The sequence below is a fragment of the Monopterus albus genome, unplaced genomic scaffold (assembly GCF_001952655.1).
Source record: "Monopterus albus unplaced genomic scaffold, M_albus_1.0 scaffold52.1, whole genome shotgun sequence".
Taxonomy (NCBI): domain Eukaryota; kingdom Metazoa; phylum Chordata; class Actinopteri; order Synbranchiformes; family Synbranchidae; genus Monopterus; species Monopterus albus.
This window is the reverse complement of record NW_018127932.1, coordinates 3591173-3611651: the sequence shown is the minus strand read 5'-3', so window position 1 is coordinate 3611651 and position 20479 is coordinate 3591173. Positions and strand designations below refer to the sequence as shown.

The 20479-nt window shown below is 41.7% G+C and overlaps 2 protein-coding genes and 1 long non-coding RNA gene across 7 annotated transcripts in view; 1 reads left to right on the top strand and 2 right to left on the bottom strand.

Moving 5' to 3' along the window:
- Positions 1 to 2469: 2469 nt before the first annotated feature.
- On the bottom strand, positions 2470 to 12722 carry gpr155b (G protein-coupled receptor 155b). Of its 5 annotated transcripts, XM_020601671.1 has the most exons (21): positions 12534 to 12720; positions 11882 to 12090; positions 11459 to 11606; positions 11141 to 11270; positions 10842 to 11020; positions 10521 to 10673; positions 10342 to 10409; positions 9934 to 10105; positions 9229 to 9384; positions 8895 to 8978; positions 8425 to 8548; positions 8199 to 8283; positions 7908 to 7995; positions 7555 to 7777; positions 7281 to 7355; positions 6719 to 6873; positions 6513 to 6608; positions 6347 to 6411; positions 6095 to 6232; positions 4166 to 4605; positions 2470 to 3366 (listed from the first exon to the last, which is right to left on the bottom strand). In XM_020601671.1, the coding sequence occupies exons 2-21, from the start codon at positions 12037 to 12039 to the stop codon at positions 3350 to 3352; spliced, it is 2754 nt and encodes a 917-aa protein (XP_020457327.1). In that variant the 5' UTR covers positions 12040 to 12090; positions 12534 to 12720; the 3' UTR covers positions 2470 to 3349. The 5 variants fall into 5 exon arrangements, with proteins under 5 accessions (XP_020457327.1, XP_020457324.1, XP_020457325.1 ...); XM_020601668.1 differs by having other exon boundaries at positions 2470 to 4605; XM_020601669.1 differs by lacking the exon at positions 12534 to 12720 and adding an exon at positions 12392 to 12527 and having other exon boundaries at positions 2470 to 4605.
- Positions 12723 to 13135: 413 nt separating this feature from the next.
- On the top strand, positions 13136 to 14635 carry LOC109961086 (uncharacterized). The gene is made up of 2 exons (XR_002275094.1): positions 13136 to 14144; positions 14183 to 14635. It is a non-coding gene; the product is annotated as an uncharacterized LOC109961086 (long non-coding RNA).
- Positions 14254 to 20479, bottom strand: part of wipf1b (WAS/WASL interacting protein family, member 1b) — a 15485-nt gene continuing 9259 nt past the window's right edge. The window contains 9 exon segments of the mRNA XM_020601673.1: positions 14254 to 15371; positions 15950 to 16063; positions 16650 to 16874; positions 16999 to 17099; positions 17592 to 18147; positions 18150 to 18350; positions 18444 to 18623; positions 18887 to 19016; positions 19193 to 19295. Of these exon segments, the coding sequence (XP_020457329.1) occupies positions 15319 to 15371; positions 15950 to 16063; positions 16650 to 16874; positions 16999 to 17099; positions 17592 to 18147; positions 18150 to 18350; positions 18444 to 18623; positions 18887 to 19016; positions 19193 to 19252 (1620 nt within the window). The 5' untranslated portion in view covers positions 19253 to 19295 and the 3' untranslated portion in view covers positions 14254 to 15318.

Sequence of the window (20479 nt, the reverse complement as noted above, 5' to 3'; positions counted from 1 at the left end):
TGATTCTCATCCCAGCCACTTCACACTCGGCTGCAAACTGCCCCAGTGCACGCTGGAGGTCCTGGTTTGATGGAACCAACAGGACAACGTCGTCTGCAAAAAGCAGAGACGAGATCCTGTGGTCCTCAGACCGGACTCCCTCCGGCCCCTGGCTGCGCCTAGAAATTCTGTCCATAGAAATAATGAACAGAACCATGAAAACCAATATACTGTAACTTGATGGTTTTCTGAGTTCATGGTTCTGTGATAAAGTATAAAAATTCAGCAGAGTTTGTTATAATCCTCTTCTGAAATAATTGCGTTAATTATTTTCCTAACGATATGTATGTGTAACCTTTACGCAGTGAGTTTTGCCAAGTTTGCAGTGTAGAAGCAGATATCCCATATATTAGGTGCTATATGGTTGTATATTTTACGCCTGTGGCATACATTAAGGTTTTTCCCTTTGGTATTAAATCTTTTATAGTACTTAATTGGTAGACAGTCATGAGAAGATCACATCTTTTGCTCCTGTGAATGTGAAGCTTTAAACAGTGTGGTGATGCACTTTCTGTTGCTATTAGTGTAACCAATTTTACTGTTTTAAGTTTGAAATTGTACTATAATTTGTTGGCCTCATTATTTTGCGGAGCAGTTTTATAGACAAGTCTTAAATTGTAGTTTCTTAAAAATGAGCATATGTAAAGCAAAATGTAGGTGGGAATCTAGTGCAGAGTCTGCCTCTGGTGTGCTTGACTAGCAGAATGAAAGAGTTTACAGGTCTGGATTGTCTGCTGTATATTTTGATTCATCTAGTTTCAGGTTGCTGTTCTGTAAAATGTATATGTACAGTGGAATTTTGGAGATCAGATCTCCAGGATTGTGGCGTGCCGTCATATTTTTATCTGTTAGTCGATCTGCTCTCCACACAAACAGTGAAAATAAGCTTGGTGGTTCCACTATTTTACAAATGTGAAAAAGACCCAAATGTGTCAAAAGGTACTGTTTGTAACTTTTGGATGTATTGTAAAATCCTCTAATAACTAGCCACAAATGCATCTTCAGCGATTCATCAATACTGTACAATCCAGTTTACAAATGTGTAGAAACCAATCTGTGCATCTGATGAAGGCCACAAGTAGGCAAAACAACTGTACTGTTCTTTAAAATGTATTTACAGAGTGTTAGATACATGTGCACAGATCAGGTTACACTCTTGTGCAAGGTTTTAAGAATATTTTCTCACTCTCAGATCCACAAATCTGCTGCATTTAAGGATAGGTGGAAACTAATTCTGTGTTTGTGTAACGTACTTCATTCCCTCTTCAGCCCACAACCCAATACTGTATTCCTCAGCTCTTATTTTGATAAGTTATTTCATTATTTTTTGTACTTAGTATCTCTGACATGAAAGGGAAGATTAAAAATGCACCTTAAACATTAGCTTTAACTTTAGTGTTGCAGAGCTGCTGTACTGAGCTAATGCTGGTAGCTAGTAGGTTGGCAAGCCAGCGGCGCTGTTGCCACATATCCTAAACAGAACAGAGGAATTAACTTGTGGAACCTGGACTTTATTTGTAGATCAGCAAATGTGCATTTGTGGCCTTCAGAAGATGCACAAATCGGTTTTTACTGTACACATTTGTAATCTTAAGTGTATTTGTAATTTGCCACATTTGTGGCTTGTGGCTAGTTATGATTGGATTTCGCCGCTGTAGTCTGCAGTCCTTAAATACAGTGGAAAGTGAGAGTGTTGGTTGTCTTAAAGGATTTTGTGCAGGATTCAGGATGAAATATTTTTGTTCTCCTCTTTGACCAAAACCAGTTAGAGCCCATGACATGCTCATTTCGAGCCATTTAATGTTGGGTACCTCTACATTAACTTTGCACCCATAATAACTCCAAATAGTCTAATTATTTCAGAATGATAAAACTCAATCACAAGGGGAGCTGCCTCCTGAAACCAAGAGGATACTTTATGAACACCCACAGCTCCTGTTGCCTCCGTTTTTGACAAAGATAGACCTGGTCAGGTAAAACAGCGAGTCCCTGAACATTCCCGGACATGCAGTAACCTCAGGCCCTGTATTTTTCTCCACATCCTCTGGTCACAGTGCGGCAGCTGGAGGGAAAATGTATCCACAAAATCACGTGCAGTCAAAAAATTCCACTTTTAAAATGGCTCTGGTGGATGTCAGGCGAACTCACATGAATGTGCACAGCTAGGAGAATATGAAAATTCAAGGAAATCTGTAGAGTACTGTGCAGGACTTTAAATAGTTGGAAAAAGTCTCATCTGTGAAAGTTTGAGACGTGTATAAACCGAGACGTGTATAAACAGAGGAACAACAACATAGGTACACCTTGTTCTTTGAGCTTTCAGTCACGTTTAAGATGATAACTCACTGTTGTAACATTGTGGGTAAGGAAAACTTAGAAAAGCATGACATGGGCTCTTAAAGAAAGAACTACTCCAGTATGCTCAGGGGAGACAATCTTTTTTTTTAATCCAACATGTGTAATACAGGTTGACTGTATTAAAGTGTAATAAATGTTGGCTTTGAATTTACAAACAGAATAAGTAATTGTGTAGTGACAAAGTGAAATTTGACAGTTTGGATGCTAACCAGTTTGTTTGTGTCTTTCTCGGGGTCACACAGTCACTGGCCCTCATTGACTCATAGCAACACACTTGGAGTAAAACACCCTGTCACACAGATCCTGGCTAGCAACAACATACTGTCGCACCTCATAAAAATCTGTCTTTGTCTTCTGCAAACCTGCCAAATCATTGTAAACTTCATAGTAACATCATAGTAGCAACTTAACAGGCAAATGGAGCTGAGGCTGCCCATCGCTCAGTGGCAGCTACTGTACATCATTTGTAAACAGTTAAATAGTGCTTCTGGGTACAGTATACAGTCAGCTAGACCAAAGAATTAGGCTATATAAGTTATGTCAGTTCAGGATTTTGTCTTTTCAACGTGTCAAGAAAGACAAATTCAAAGAGTGTCGCATATAAAGCGCTCTTGTAAAGTAACTACACACTTGTCTCCTTAAGGTTTTAAGAAACTCGTGCCAGGCTTGGTCTGGGCTCAATTCAGCTCAAGCTAGTGTTGGATTTACATAGCAGAAAAAGCATCTGTTAATTTTCCACCCTGGCTGAATAAATCCATTGTAATGTGACCACAGACAGTTCCAAATAGACAATAGCAACAATTGCACAAAACGTAACCAACTCCTGCAGCATTACAGCACAAAGAGCCATCGAGTTGCATAATTAAAAAAATTAACAAACATGAGAAATGTTATAATTCAGTCAGTGCAAAAGGTTCAGAGAAGTCTCTGCTGCTCTGAGTCATGCAAGTAGTCAACGTAGACCAGTGGCTGAAAGACACAGCATGCAAAAGTGAAATTCTGAAGCAACCGGCTGATTTCATGTCATGTAACGAAAACAACAGGCAAGAACGTAACTGGTTTTCAATAAGCAGCCCTGCAGCTCAATGGCCAAGAATAGAGTATCATCAGCTCTGATCTACTATTTATTGTCCCATAAATAGAACAATAAGTGGGGACAGGCTGCTGAATGCCAACTTGCCCTTAGAAAAAGCTTATTTGTCCTTCATACACTGAAAATGTGAACCCTCATTAAGGAGTTCACTGGCTCACAGAAATCTAGACCAAAAATAAAAATTCACTTCACTGGTCACCAATTCGATCCAGTTTACCTCTCAAGGTGCCTAAAATCACAAAGTTTTAATCAAAGCCAGCTCAGTTCAGAGAGGTGAAGAAGGAAAAAAGGAATTAAGTTTTGTTCCAGAGCTGGAAATGCCTTTTCTCTTCATATCCTCTTAGTCTGTCTCTACAACCCCAGCTATCCCTTTGTCTCATTGTCTGATGTTCTTGCATTGTTGTGTGTGTTATATCTAACATCACCTGTTAATTTATAAAGGGGCTTCAAACTAAGTCTCTCAGTTGCCAGAGCTAGTATCTAGTGGTAAAACTGCACCATAAGGCACTTCTGACACACAGCCACAGTAGCTGTGGCTTCCTTCCTCCTACTCCCTCTCCTTTTCTTCTCACCTTCCTCCCTCCACTTCCTTTGTTATTCCTTCATGTTCGGGACAGTCCCTCTTCTGTGTAAAGCGGTACAGCAGAGTGGGTACATCCCTGAAGCTGTACTGACCTGTCACGTGATGCAACACTCCTCCGTGCTGGAGACGAATGCCATAGAGTTGGCCCTCGGCCCGTCCAGCACACAGGCCTCGCTCAACTAACCAGTCCACCAGGTCACTGCCCTGAAACACGCTTTCAAGATTGGACTGGGGATGTTGATGGAGAGGTGATGGATTTGATGGAAGATCACTGTCAAGAGCTTGACTAGCCTGGAGCTGGGAAAGCTGCCCCTCTGGAGCATCAGAGGTGGAAATATGTGCTTTGTGTTCATCCTCAGGTTCCAGCTGGGGTGGAAGCAAACACTGGGCAGAGGACTCTGCTGGATCGTGAGGTTGGTGATTCTGGGGCAGATTCTGTGGCTCCTGAAGTTCCTGATGTGGGTGTAGGTACTGGGGCTGATGGGAATGTCTCAAAACTCCATTCTCCTCCTCCAGTCCTCCTCCACCAAACCTGTCATTATCAGAGGAAGGATTCACCTGTCGAAGTGTTCATACTCTCCCCTGAGCCACTAGGGGGTGGTGGAGAAGGAAGGAGAGAGTGGGCAGGCAAAGAGAAGCAGGGAGGGGAAAAAAAGGAAATATGTAGAAAGGAGAGGATCAAGATTACTAAAGCAGGGAAAAGGAGAAGGAATAGTGTAAAAAAAAAAAAAGTGGTTGAAATTCAAAAGCACCCAAGCCCAGAAGTGAAGTGTTTTATCTAAACGAGTTGAGTTTTTGTTTGGTTTATAGTAAAGTGACTACATTTCAAATTAAACATCTGCTTGGAGGTTAACACTATTCCTCGTTTTTGTGAGTGTCATTTAGATCCCTTTACAATCTCATTAACCAACAGCAGAAACCAGTAAAGGATCTAAATGTGTGTCTATCCAGTAGTTGGATAGCTTGGTGGTTGACTACTGACTGTCGGGGTTCGATTCTGTGCCATGGCATGACAGATCATGGGAGTTAAGATAGACAGGGGAGGGAAGATGGAAAGGAGGTGAGGTCCTTCTTCTCTTTCACCTTACCTCCCACCTATTTCTCTACCTTCCCCTCGTCTATCTTCCCTCTCTTCCTTCCCATGATCTATCATGCCTTGACAGAGAATCGAACCCCGACCTGCCGAACCACAGTCAGTCTCCCATTGACTACCATTATAAATAAATGTTGAACATATTAAAAAGTATAAATGTTACAAAAATGAAAAATACAAGCACACATCCTTAAAAAGGTGGAACATTTTGATATTTGAATAGTTTTTCTAGTTATTAGGGGCCAAAAAACAGAAGAAATCAGAAAACAAAGAACAGGATAACATAGTGTGGATACTGCTGACTCAGCATCCACCCACAGCTGATTCTTCTTTGTAGGCACTTACACTCACTGGCCACTTCATTAGGTACACCTATACAAATGTATGCACTTCAATGCAACACTTCCACCTAGTTAAAGGTGGTGTTGTACTGGACTACACTATATTCAGGGGTGTTCCTAATATTCTGACCCTCTCATGCATGTAGCTGGGGAAGACAAAAATAAATAGACATCTCTAAATTTAGTCCAGTACAACACCACCTTTAACTATGACCTCAATATTAAAACATATATTTGAATTTATACATTTGACAATTTCACCAAATACATGTTGAGCTTCATAAACAGATGTTAAGGCCGAAGTGTTGCACTGAAGTGCGTAAAGTTGTACAGGGGTACCTAATAAAGTGGCCAGTATTTGCAAATATACACTTAAAGAAGTGTTTGGTAAACAAGGAGCTCCAGAAACTGCAGCAAAACAGATCAGCAGATACTGTAACATGCAAAGAGGATGTGAAAAAGGGAAAAACTAAAAGGCAAACAAGACCACAGCTGTAACAATGTTGAGATGAGCAGGGACACAGCTAAACCATCCGGTTCCAAAAGACAATGTACTGTATGACACATGCACAGACTAGTACTCATACCTGCGTGTGTGTACAATGTCTTGTACACACTGGTCTTTGTGGTAGCGCACAAACTGGGTACAGGTGAGCCTGACCTCCTCTGGTACACCAGGCGGACTCGAATCCTCGCTGTCCCTGCTCTGCCACAGGCCAAGCAACCTGTCAATCATTGTTCTGGTCATGTCTTTATGATTTGATTATCTGACTCATTTGAATGATAACGAATGTAGAAACTATGGTGAACAAACGTTTCATCTAAAAGTCTCAGTTCACCTCTTTTTAAAAGGCAGGATGATGAGGTGTCTGTCCAGGCCAAAGATCCCAAAGGACAGGAAACCCTGGGACAAACAGACATACTGTATTTACAGTAGTGGTTATAGTTGAACAGAGTATATTTGCATAACAGCTCATGTTTAGGCATCTACACACACACACACACCTGTCCATAATTTGCTATGGCACAGAAGAACTGTAGTTCAAGGTAAAGTCTTCCTGGATCTCTGTTGCACAGCCACCACAGACAGCTGGACAGATTCTACAGACAGATTCAGCAGTCAGACACAGTAACATGGAGCTAGTATCTGCTTTTGTCTATTTTACCAAATTACATTTCACACACACAGTATTTCAGCATTTGATTCTCACCGCTAACAAGAAGACAATCAGCAGCAGACACAGCACAACGTGTCTGACTGTCTGGTTATCATCGCTGGTTTGAAGCCCAGGCGGAGGCAGATTTAGAGGCTGCTCTGAGGAGGAAGAACTCTGCTGCTGCACATCGCACAGCGCCCCACTGTGGCCTGGAGGGGAAGGAAAATTACCACTGATCAATTCCAGGATGGTTAGAGTATTTCCTCACTTCCACATATTTTCATGCTGTTTTATATAATTGCATAGTTTATCACTTTGCATATTTTAAACATTTTTACTGATTTAAAGATGAAGGTGCCACATTTTGTGTAAAACACCATCTGTTTCATTGTACTGATTATTTCTGGCATCTTACTGTGGTTTCTGTGTTAACTTGTAGATCAAAACATGTTAATCTTTCATTAACATGAAACAGCATAAAAGAACTTTATTCTAGTAACTATTCAGGTTTTTGCAACTAAGCATTGAAATTTGCTCAAGCTAATATAAAAAGGTCTCTCATAGCTGTTCATGCAAATAAACTCTATAATAATTAATGGTTGGCAAGTGTTGTTACCTGTATTTGTCTGCTCCCTCTGTGTGCTGGTTGTGGTGTCAGGCATGGTCTGGACTGGAGGGAAACTGTGGAGATCTGACAACACAACAGAAACATTAGAGCTATTTTAATGTGAGTATTTAGGTGATGAAGCATTTCAACAGGCCATATTTATTCTCTAAAGCTCCATCAACAATTCAACACATTCTAATTTTTGTTTTATTCAGACAAACAGACACAAAGCTGCTCAATAACTGCAGAATGAACTACAACTCAAGACCAGTCAACCACCTACCCGAGTTGATTCTGCAGGCAGGCGAATTTGCCATCTGTGCCTGTTGTTGTTGTTGAGGGTCCTCCAAGCCACCAGGGGTCCTCAGCTCATCATTGATGATTGTGACAGCAGTTCTGCTCAAAGCCTGGTAGCCTCTCTGCTCAGCATTGCCCTGGCTGAGACCTATCAGAGATACCGCACCCAGCACCAGGCTGACTGCGACCACCACTGCTGTACTGATTATCTGGAATAGAAGAGAACAAAGTAAAACTTCCTGGACTACATTATTTTGGGTTTGGGGATAGATTTTTTTTAAAAAGCAGAAGGAAGAGAAGATAACACACATAAACAGCTCAGAGTGAAGTTTTTCTAACCTGAGCTCTGCCATAGAAAAAGGCAGAATCTATTGTATCAGTCCTCTCTCCTGATATAAGAAGACCTCCAACCATCAAGAAAGGAACCCTACACACAAACAGTATTCACACCAAGCAAATTCAAAACAAAATGTCATCGTCTAGACTCTTACAACCTCATTTCTATATCTTAAATGTGTTCTAGGGATTAATCATGTCCCATATTATTTCAGAATTTAACCTGACAGCGTAATGATTTAAACAAGGAAGATGTCAGAGAATGCCCTGGGTTGTTTGGGTGTGCTGACCCACCCCCAGCCCAAAACCACGAATACTCCTGGGCGGAGTCTCAGCAGATCGTCTCTGATAGTCAGAGCCAGACAAAGAGGGATTAAACCTGAAAAACAGAACAAAACACATGCATGCAAGCACCAGTGTGCACATTTTGAATACACTGTAGTTCATTTCAGTATTGTGCCAAATGTATTTTAATTGATAAGAACGAATGTGTCCTTAACCGCTCACAAAATATACTTACCTGTCCAAACGTAGGTACTGTACAGAGACCCATAGAGCACAGTGAAGGTGAAAATTTTGCCAAGAAGATTATCCTCTTGTTTCACCAAGAAGTTCCACAGGATCATACTGACACACACTAGGAACTGAAATAGAGCAGAAACGTGAATGAGACCTTCAGCTACTGTAGCATATTCCTTTTCCTCGTTTGTACATTCTTTTCCTTTTTGTTCTCTGTGTCTACTCTCTACTCGTTGCTTTACAGAAGAACATCGGTCATGCACAGTGAAAACCACTGTACCAGAATCAAATTCTTCATATGTCCAACACACACGGCCAATAAAGCTGTTTCTGATCTCCAATACATTAATAGAGGTTAAATACAATCAAACTGTCAAACCATGACAAAACCTCTGTAGTAAACCACATGCAGCAGGACATAAGTAAACTGTTGTAAGGTTTAAATTGCTTGACATGGGAGTGGAGACTGACCTGAGCCAGGAAAAGGTTTAAGGCAAAGAAGTGAGGAAGTTTGTTAAATTTCTTGCTGAGCAACATCACCGTTATGGTCCACACCTGAGAGAAGATACAGACACAGGATAATTTCTCACCGCATCTGGAAAATTCTCTTGAATGAGTAGTTATCTGTCCGGACACATATCAGTCCTGAAGCTCTACATACTGCAGTCTGAAAACTAGTTCTTACTCGTATTCTCATTTCACATCATGTTTCTTTTGACCAGAATTTTGGTATTCCTTCCTGTCAGTCTCGTGGACTTTTAAAATCATTGGTCTTACATCAAGATATGACTGCAAATATACTAACCAGTGCTACGAGGCTGACAATGCTAATGTTGAAGCTAATGTTTTCAAGCTCTGTCACCAGCGGGGCTGGGTCCATCAGAGGGATTGTCAATAACCAGGCTGACACGTACATGATTGGTGCAGACAGAAACGTGCTGATTACCATCCCTGATGTTACCTGTAGACAGAAAGGCAAAGATTTATAAAATCCAAAGCATGTCACTAACAGAGTGTGAATTTATAACCTGTCTACAAAACACAGGTTGAGGTATTTTGTGTTCTTGTCATACAATACATAGACTGTGAGAAACCTGGATCTGACATTAATTAAAAACTATACTAGTGTGGTTGAAAATGTCTCATCTAGTGACAAAAGAGAAACAATGAGTTTAACAAGGCTTGAAATTTAGTCCAGCATCTAATAAACAAAAATCAGGAGGCTCTGATAGCACCTCTCCACATTATGACAAGTTCTAGAGCAGATTTCTACAACAAAAATATTTAAAAAAAAGAGTTGCATACTATGGCTTTAAGATGAGTTTTTAAAGTAGGGTGTGAGTTTTTTTGCCACCGTTTTCATGCATTTCACAGAATGCTTGAACTCCGCCTAAACCTAAACTTCCATTTTGTTATAATGTTTCAAATATTATTTTTGTTCTTCACTACTGTAAACCAATTATTTAGAAAGTGGAATTTAAAGTAGGATCAACACAGCAATGGCACTTACCACCTCCAACTCCATGTTATAGTGTCCAGCGTAGATGGCCACACTAGGTGCAGTTGGGAAGACTCCATATAGGAAAGCAAAGTTGGACAAACTGGAGTGGTTGGCACTCGTGCTGTTGACTTCTGCATTCAGAATATCCACCATGTCTTTACAGACCAATGGCATCACCAGCCTGGAAAGAGGAGGAGGAGAGAAAACAACCAACTTCATCATTGACCAGTGGTGTAATTAGTTCTAGTGGAGGTGGTGCCATTGCAGTGGGCTGTAATATATTAAGAGGTATATAATATCCTGCCTCTTCATTATGTACTATAAGTATACTAAAACATACTTGAAACACTTAAACATAAATCAGGCCTCTGATATACTGTCACAGAAGTACACACACATAATCTCAGTTCCACTTACAGTTTAGCTGTGATCAGGAGTATCAAGGCCACTCCGGTGTTTCTGTTTAGTTTTTTAAGCTGGCCAACCTGCCACAGCAACAGAAAGGCCTACATTAAGCTAAATGTGCAGTAAGTAACTGTACTTAACCAAAATGAAAACTGTATATAAAAAAAACAACTGACTGAAACTAAACTCACCATGGTGAGGCCAAGGTAAAATAAGGCAGCTCCTCCAAATGAGTCAGCCAGACCATCTATGAACTCTGACAACACAGCAGGGATCCGCTGAGCCAAGGCAAAGTGGGAGATGATTCCCACGATCACCATGAACACTATTGGGTTCTTCAGTACCTGAAGACGTGACATAAAGAAGGTTGGATATAATAACGTTAAAATCCAGTGGGTAAGATCTTCAAGTTTGACTTAAAGTTTGCAAAAGTAAAAAACTATCATTGAAACCTCTTAGTATGTGTACGTTTGCTACACCTATGATTGTTATTCATTGTATATACACAGTACCTTTAAGACTACAACTCCCAAAATGCCCAGAGTGCTGTGCTGTTGATGGCTGGCCTGCCTCCACCTCTGCACCTCACAAAGAGCAAAGCCAATGGGATTGAGGAGCATGAGTGAGATCGGGGCAACTAGGTAGATGTACTGGAGGTATTCTGGGTATGTACTCTGATACAAAGCATCAACTAGAAATGGGAGACAAAAAAGAGAGACAACTATGCACACACTGTCTTAAATTCAGAGGTTTTTTTTTCCACTGACAACTTGTACAAGGAGTATACCTAAGTGGTTTGTGTCTGTCTCACCTATGGGGTATCCCAAAGCAAAGTCATTGCTCTGTGTAGCGAAGATAGCATACAGACCAGCCTTGCTGTATCTACTGTCTGGACTGGCTACCACCAATGTCAGGACACATACCAGCACAAACACTGTCACCTATACACAAGATGGGAGTCTGGAAGTCAGGTTGTGTTTATGTGTTATGTTCTTTAGGACAGTATAGTCTTATGTGACACTGAATGAAGTAAACAAACTAATCAAACCACCATGATGGAAAACAGAAAGGAAATACACATAAAAGTGTAAACACACAGAGAGATGCATAAAAACAGACACACACCAACCTTAGCAACCAGGACACTCCAGAGAAACGCCCAGATGACATTTCCAAAGTCTAACAGCACCATGTTTTTAAACAGAAGAGCAGGGAGAGCAAACTTGGACACAAAGTTCCTCAAACCCTTGGCTTGACTCTCTGTGATGATATCTGTCCTGTTAGTAGAAACGGAAGAAATTAAACAGACATAAAAACCACAGTGGTTGCTCACTTGTCATTTTCATTATTTTCATTGGGTATCACTTAATTTCCCACATACAGCAGAACATTAACATGCTGGCTGTATAACTGAAGGAGACAAAATGGTCATCTACATTTATCATTTGGTTAGGGACTTCCATTTATTTTCCAACCTATGAGTAAGGCCATTTCTGGAGGTAAATTAATACTTCACCAAAAGATTCACATCACTATTTTTGCACACACCTACCTGCCAGCTATGTACCCACACAATATAATGCCAAAGCACTCAAGGAGAGCCGGGAACAGCTTGTCAATGGACATGTGAGGCCCCGCAGCAGAACCAGCTGGGATATTATGGGATATGTTCTTCCCATGGATCAGCACATAGTTTTTGGTGGTCTCCATGGTGATGATGGGATGGGGGGTCCTGGGGTTCAGGTGATGTGTGCGAAATATCTAGAGTAAGACAAGGAGCCAGGAGTGGGTGAAAACAAGTAAAGCTGAAATATACAGAATGAGATTAAACAACTGGCTCAAGTCGCACGGTCTTGTCTCGTGGGAGGGAACTCAAAAGAAACTGAGGCTGTCATTCAGAATCTGTAGTTCTGGATATGAACATACCGTTAGCTAGCTTAGCACAGTCAAGTGAACCCGCCTCATCCAATGACAGGAGATTTCTATAATCTTACAGCATTGTAGCAAATTATAACTTATGTTGTGCGACGATAATCATCTTAAAACATTGCAATTTACTTGCCAGCACCGTTGTCACTGCCAGATAACAGTTACCATTTGCTAAGGCTAGGTGTATGCTAAAAACATCAGTGAAAATGCAGCGTTTGTTAGATCACACGACGTGATAAACTATGTCTTCCTCTTTAAAACGGCTTGTTTGTTACCTTTGTTGCTTAGAAGATCATATCTGCTCGAGCCTCATCTACATTGATACACAACAGGCCCATCTGTGAGCCCTGAGAAGCTCCGCTCCTGAATCTGACAGGTCTGAGTAATGACTGACATATGATTTAACCAATCTCCGTCGAGATACGCTTTCCACTCCAACAGTGATTGGATGAAAACGTAACAGGGGTTACCGCATCCATGTGATAATGATAATGAATATTACCTGGACTTTAGAGCTCATTATGTCTTTTATAGCAGCAACGTCACTTATAAACGATCACATACTGACAATTAAAGACAAATTGGTGGATCTACGGAAGTATGCACACCTTGCATCACTTAAGGTTCTGTTATACAAAGTAGATCTTCATTGTTCAATTTCATATGTTTTGTTGTTGACAGCTCATTGCTGTCCATTTACATTTACAATAAATAATAGACCATTGTGTATAAATACATTTTTTAAGAAAGATGCTGAATTTTCCAAATTAGAATTTTAGGGGATTAGCAGGCAAACACTTCCATGCCTAGGTAATTTCCACCAGATTCACTTTAACTTAATACTAATGAAATATTAATGGATAGCACCCTACACAGCACAGTGTATCTACTTTAGTAGGCCCACAGGTGCACACTGGTACATTGGAGTCTGTGAGAATATTTTGATTTTCATTACTTTGTGGGTTATTCATGTCAAAATTAAACTGCTAATTCTAGGGCAGTCTAGTGAAAACCTACAGCAGCTGTTAAAGGAAGGATATCTGTCTACACCACTACTCCGGTGAGTCAGGAGAACAACATTAAAGACAGTGACTTCTATATGTTTGCAAATGAGAATTTAAATGTGGTATGTCAATGAAAAATGATAGTCAGGTGGTGGCATTACCACTGCAGCTAGTTCATCTGCACAAAGGGCTATTAAAAAAAACCTACTGACGTTTTAGAGAACGCTGTAGGTGAGGTCCCTCCCATGGGAGCAGCAGCAGCCACCAGGCTACTGAAAAGTGCTAATGCTGCTGGGCGACCATGACAAAATCAAACTTTCATCTTAATATCTTGAAAGAGCTAATGTCATAATATGTTTGGAATGATCGGTGCCTGGAGTAGAGAAAAATCAAGAAATGAGATTGTTGACTAGCCCAAGTTGTAAAAATAACTTTTAAGATATAACACAATTCCAGAACATGTCTTGTACATTACAACAAACACGTTTGGATTAATTTATTGCCCAATTTTATTGCACAAACATAAACAATGCATGTTGTTTATCTGATAATACAAGGCACCTCATCTGTATGGTGATATGATGATTGTCCTTTGTGAAGAAATATCAAATTACTTACAATGTACAGTTAATAAAAAAAAATTAAAAAAAACAGGGGGAGCACCTAAAGCAACTTAAAGCACTTTGTTGGTGTAAATAGTTTTGCTTCTGTATGATTGTCTTTAAGACAATGTTTCCATGACCAGCACACCATGTTTACAAAACCATTCATAGCTGTGCTGGGTGAAGCAAAAACATAATACTGCAGTTCTGAAACATAACTTAAAATAATACAGTCCTCCAAAACCACGTGATTGAATCATACATAGATCCTTCATTGTAAGTTGTAAGGCATTGTAAGGCAGCTTTTATCTGTCATAGGTTGTAAGGCATTGTAAGGCAGCTTTTAACAAAATTGCTAAATTGCGTCATAAACCCATACAATGTCCTTTACATCACAATCATAAACAATGCATGCATGCTAACATCACATTTAACAATCAGATGAAAAGTACCGTTTAGTGGTTCCAACAGAAACGCACAGATGTAAATACACATACTCTGAAGGCACATGTGGCTGATCTTTTATGCCGTGCTGGCGGAAGGTTGTGGCCATTTTTAGTTTGGGGTCTATGTCTGAGTATGTACTGATGATGTCTATACTCAATATTTTAGATGATGTTGGAACGAAGCTGCATTATTGCTTCCGTTTTTACCTTTACATCAGCAGAGGTGATCTAATCCAGCTGAAAGATACACACATAAATTAAGGCACGAAAGGCTGATTCCCTTAATTATTTTAAAGCAGCAGTACAGTCAGAAAAAAAAAAAAAAGAGAGAAAGAGCTTTTCAAATGGCCAGCCCTGGTATAAGCCCTGGTATAAGCCCTGGTATAAGCCCTGGTATAAGCCCTGTACTGCTGCTGCCTGACTGAAAACCACAGGACATCAATGTTGACAATACTACCGCCATAAGACACTGATTTTCCTTTACCTATTGCTAACTGTGCAGTGTAAACAGGCTTAGAAAGTCACATCTGCTCTCTGCCAAATGCTACTTTGTCAAGTCAGAGTGTGTAATAGTGCAGCTGGTTGATCAAACAACATCTAGCAAGCAAAGTATGGAATCTATCAACCATAGGCAAACCATAAAAAAAGTTTGTTAATAATAAAGTCAATGTGGATCACTGACAAAGCTTAAAGAGCATTTTCCAGCCACAGCGTGACCATCAACCTGAAAAACAAAATTTTTTTAGTGCCTAAAGAGGTACAAGTTTATTTTCTTTTCATATGAGCACAGTGTACCGGAGTAGAAACAGACTTTGGTCTTTGAATATTGCAATACTACTGCTACAGAGGCACATGGTGTAAACTTGGTCATCCATACTTCAGGTCCATTGTACATGTTGCCGTCCATACAACGAAAGCAGTTCAAAGCACAACAAAGACAGAGAGAGAGAGACAAGTAGGAAAATAGATGGTGTAGCTCCAGGTGCTGTGATGGCTGCTACCTCTTCTTCACCTGGGTATAGGAGGAAGAGGAGGCGCTCCTCTCTCCTTTTTACCACTACCTGGAAAGAGGCAAATACACAGCAGAGTTAGTCTCTTCATTAGTTTTCTAGAGCATAGTTTATTTTCTTCCAGCAGGTGGCACTGTGTCGTTGTGTAGCTGGGCTACAGCTGTATTTGCCTAAGAAGGTAGATTTGTTTATTTGTCTGTGCATATCTCAGAAACAAATGAATATATGTAAAAAGGTTGATAATGATGAGGAATGTGACAAGAAGTGATTGAAATGTACTAAAATCAAATGTGGCAGAGTGTTAGTGTTTGCTCTAATAAGCACCATCTTTGAAATAAATCTTCTTTAACCCGTTTTTTGCAGTTTACTTCTGGACATTTCTCAAACAGGCAGAATATGCACCTTTCATACCTAAAAAACTACTTCTCAATAATTATTTCTCTGCAGGTATTGCTGGGTTGTTACAGACTTGGAAAAATCTTTTATGAAAGCTTCACAAAAATCACTGGGTTTTTGCATGAAGGTCAAGCTGAAATCAGGGCTTTTCTTAGTCCCTGAAAAACACTTGTACCCAATAATGGCATGAGAATTTGATGTTTACAAGTCGTATGCGCATGTCTTTGTCTGACCTCTGCCGTCAGTCTTGGCAATCTTGCTGGGGTATGTCTTCTGGAACGGCACGTAGTGCTCAGGAGGCGGAAGGTCTGACACTGGATGGAAAGTGAAACGACACTCCCACTCATCTGTTAATGGAGAGAAACAGAGACCAGTGGTCAATCAGTCTGATGGGAGACAGAATTACCATGACACAGATGCATCATGAGCACTCATATAGCTACAGACGGAGTCAGTCACAGACAGAGTCATGTAGAACATGAACGGAGGGGAATGGATTTGCCTTAATGGAAAACCAACAAAAGGTCAATGGGTATCTCTGTCATAGCTGAACACAGAGAAGTCACGTGATAAAAACAACAGTGAGGGAAATGGGTTTCTCTTGCAGAAAGAGTACAGTCTTTGAAAAAGACAATTAGTCCTCTGCTAGATATAGTTGGCTTAATCTGCCACACACACAGATTTAAATATTACACTCTGTTTCGCTAAATTAAGTGGTTTCTATTGCCCTTAAGTCTCCTATATTTACATTTATACCATTCTCCCCCTTGTTGTTTTTCTATCTTACTCTCTACTAGTGACATAGTATTTCCAGTTGTTGTTTTTGTCCCATCGGCTGTATCCTGTTTCGTTTCTGCACTTCTATTTTCCTCAAAAATTAGCTTTTAACAATATTCAAATAAACCCCATTAACACCTCCAGGGATCTACTCACCCTGTATCTGGTTGTGGTGACAATTTTGCAAGCCATTGCCCATGGGTGGCGGAGGAGGAGGGGCTCCTCCAGTCCCTGGTCTCTCTGGAGGGAGGGGAGGTCTTCCACCGGGTCCACCACGAGGGGCCTCTGGGCCTGGCCGACCAATAGGAGAAGAAGCCGGTGATGGCTTCACACTGCCCCCAACCATGCTACGACCTGAGGGAGGAGGGGGAGGAAGAGGCCCTTTGGAGGCAGAAATAAAAACTGATTATCTGGTGAACAGTGACTATTGAGATGAATGGGATTTTGGAACAGGCGGACACACTATATCTTCACAATATTCAATACATTGATCAAGTCTGTTCACCTGTGCGTACTGAAGGCTGGTTCCTTCCAAGAGAAGGTGGTCTCTCGTTTGGTGGAGGAGGAAGGGGCCCTGTCCGGCCGTGTGACACAGTTGGACCATAGCTGCCAAAATACAAAAACAAAACACACTTTTAATAAATGTATCCATTTTATAATATTTGTAGAAAAGAAAATTCATCTTAAAAAGATGAAGCAGTTAAGTCAATCAGAATTTAGAAAATACAAATTATTGTGCAAAACACTGAACTTTGAGAAACACACTGTTTGCGTATCTAAAACTGAATATACAGAATAAAATACAAGGTGGGTGATACATCACCTGTCTGAACAGCTACAGTCAAAACATACTGCACATACATAATGTCCAGTTTAAGCTTTTGAAAAGAAAAGAAACACTAACGTTTGTATGACGTGTGAGCTACTATTAGATTTGAATTTATGCAATTTGACACATCCGCCAAAGTAGATTTAACTATCAGGAGCATTAGCTCAGAATTTGACATCTGATGCCATGTACAAACCTTGGTCCAGTGCTACTCATCCATGAACCTGTACATACAGATTTCAGGCTAACAGATCAAACTTTCCCTGTACCTGCTGAGTGAGCTGTTCCTCTGGGGGAGACGAGGAGTGCTTTGGTCATCGCCACCAGCTGGAGTTGGTGGTAGAGGAGGGGGGCCCGGTCGCCCCGGTGGGAGAGGAGGCGCACCCCCACCCACCGAGGAACGAGAGGATGAGGAGGGCGAGTCAGAAGAAGAAGGTTTTGAGTTGATAGAGGGAGGGGGAGGAGGGGGTATGTCACGGGGCATGGATGGTCGATGACCTCCCACGGGAGCTGGTGGGGGTGGGGGTCGGTCATCAGGAAGTGGGGGTCTCCCTCCAGGTGCTGGCGGTAAGGGAGGTCGGCTGCTGTTTGGAGGTGGTGCAGAGAAGCTCGGTCTTGGGCCAGCTGAGGAGCCTCCTGGTGGCGGAGGGAGAGGTCCGTGCCTTCCTGGTGGAACACTGGGAGGTGGAGGTCCTGAAGCAGGACTGGGCCTGGGTCCACCAGGGAGCGATGGTGGAGGTGGACCCCCACGTGATGGCAAGGCCTGGGCTGGTCGAGGTGTATTGGGTACGGGTGGAGGGGGGCCTCCTGCAGTGTCCTGTCTAAACATGAGCGGCCCTGGGGAAGATCAGGGACCCCGCTGCGGACACCAGCAGGGGCTCCTGGGAGTTTAGGCGTGCTACCGAAGCTGCCACCAGCAGGGGCTCCTGGGAGTTTAGGCGTGCCACCGAAGCTGCCACCACCAAAGGGGCTGGGGCCACTAGAGCGGCCTCCTGTGGGGAGTGCAGGTCCTCGACTGGGTCCTGAGTCTGGAGACGTGAGAAGACAAAGGTAACTATGTTAGAGGTGTTACTGGACGCAGTTCTTTCTGTGTTGGCCATTATCACTTATTTATTTTTTACCGTTGGCGTCTCTGTTTGCTGCAGACCTCAGTTTTGGCATCCCTCCTGCAAACAGGCCTCCTAAACCACCAGATGCCCCTCCACCACCAAAACCTCCACCACCACCACCACCTCCTCCTCCTCCTCCACCACCTCCACCTCCACCTCCTCCTCCTCCTCCACCTCCACCTCCTTTAGGCTCTGAGAAAATAAACAAAATATAATAATTGCTCATTTATAGGATAATTTCACTACATATGGTGTACGTGCCAGTCAAACATTTGCCTGATATTGTGTGTTTTGTGTGTGTTACAGTGAGTTCATGTTGCTTTATTTCCCCACTCTTGTTTTAAAGTTATCACTGTGACTAAATTAGTGAGACTAACCAGGCTACAAACTAACTTTCACCTTCGGGGGTAGTAAATATAGACTTAATGAGTGCTGTTACATAGGTCTTGACTCACTGTCCAATATGGGCCCGCTGCGGTCATTGGTAACAGCTTTCTTTAATCTGGCCCCTTTTGAAATGTCAGACAACAGAGCGCTCCTTCCATGCTGCTCAGAACGGCTTAGATTTGGCTTCTCTGTGTTGGCCTGAAACACAAACAGCATGCAGGGATATACACTGAGACGGAGTACAGCTGCAGAAAACAGAACAACCTAATGAATTTATTGAACTTTGTGTGATATACTCATTTAAACCAAAACAGAATGATGACAGAGTGTACAGGTAAACCTATAACTCCAACTATAAAGACAGAATGACTTACTACACCAAAGGTGGGAGGAGGGGGAGGCCCAGGAGGTGGTGGGGGAGGTGGGCCTGGCATCTTCGTCTGTTCACGTTACTCTATTTCTACCGGACGGTGCACCCTGAAGAACAGATCACACACACATTTAACTAAATAGAACAACTTTTAAAAAAAAAGTGTTCCCCAAACTAGTAACTGAAGTGCTTGAGGCAAAAGCCAGGGGGTCCTAGTAGACTGAAAATCAATTCCATTTAAAGACTTCATTCAGAAGTCAGCCCTGTGATAGACTGTCCAGGGTGGACCCCGCCTCTTGTGCAGTGGCAGCTGGGATTGGCTCCAGCCCCCCATGACCCTCTTCAGGATAACGGTATAGAAAACGGATGGATGGACTTCATTCTGAATATGTAGTGAGAGCCGTCTGATTTGTCACTGCTGTCTCTTGGCCAGTACAGTACAGACAGACAAAAAAGTTCTCAGATGGACGTTTCTCAAGACAAACCCTTGTGCTCCAGAGACGAGCGGTGGTTGTCGTGCTTTAGTACGGAACTCATATTTAGCTCATAGCATGAAATATGTGCGCTACTAACTATTTGAGGCAAGCGGTAACCACCACAGCTGAAGGCTGAAACCAAGACTAAAGCTACATTTTATGTAAAGGCAACAAGATGCTGTTGATACTGTTGACGTGAATAGAAAACCCCCGTTATTCTTACTACTTTCTAGAAATACAAAGTCAAAACCTTTTTGTCTACCACACCTCAGTTCCACCCAGGTTTAATCCTGTTCAACAAATTCGACCTTTCTATTTCCTGTAATGGCCAAGTCAGTCCAGATACAGCAAACATATCCTGAACAGAAAAGATTTAAGTACTTAAAAATATGTCTGGAAAAACGCAGATCAGCTGAGACTGAGCTCATAGGCAGTGACAGCCCTACAATAAATGTTTCATCTAGCAGGAACTTAAAACATGCTGTATTTTTACGAGGCCAGATACCATTTTCTTACCAACCATCACACGTGCACTGGTGTGATGTGCAGAGCAGGAAACACTTGGTTTCTGTTCTGTGTTAAAGAAGTGGGAATTTGATGCTTTTCTTAAAATTGTTAAGTAAACTATTTAAATACACTGGACTTGCAATGCAAGGACGCAACGGGGGATGCCTAACGGATGCTGCAGATTCATCTTATTTCCAATAACTATTAATATTCTTCTTAGCATTTTTGCTGCCACTGACATTGCCAGTGATGATAAAGAAACAAAGTCAGTCTGATAATAGTGCAGTTGTTGGCATGATAAAACATTC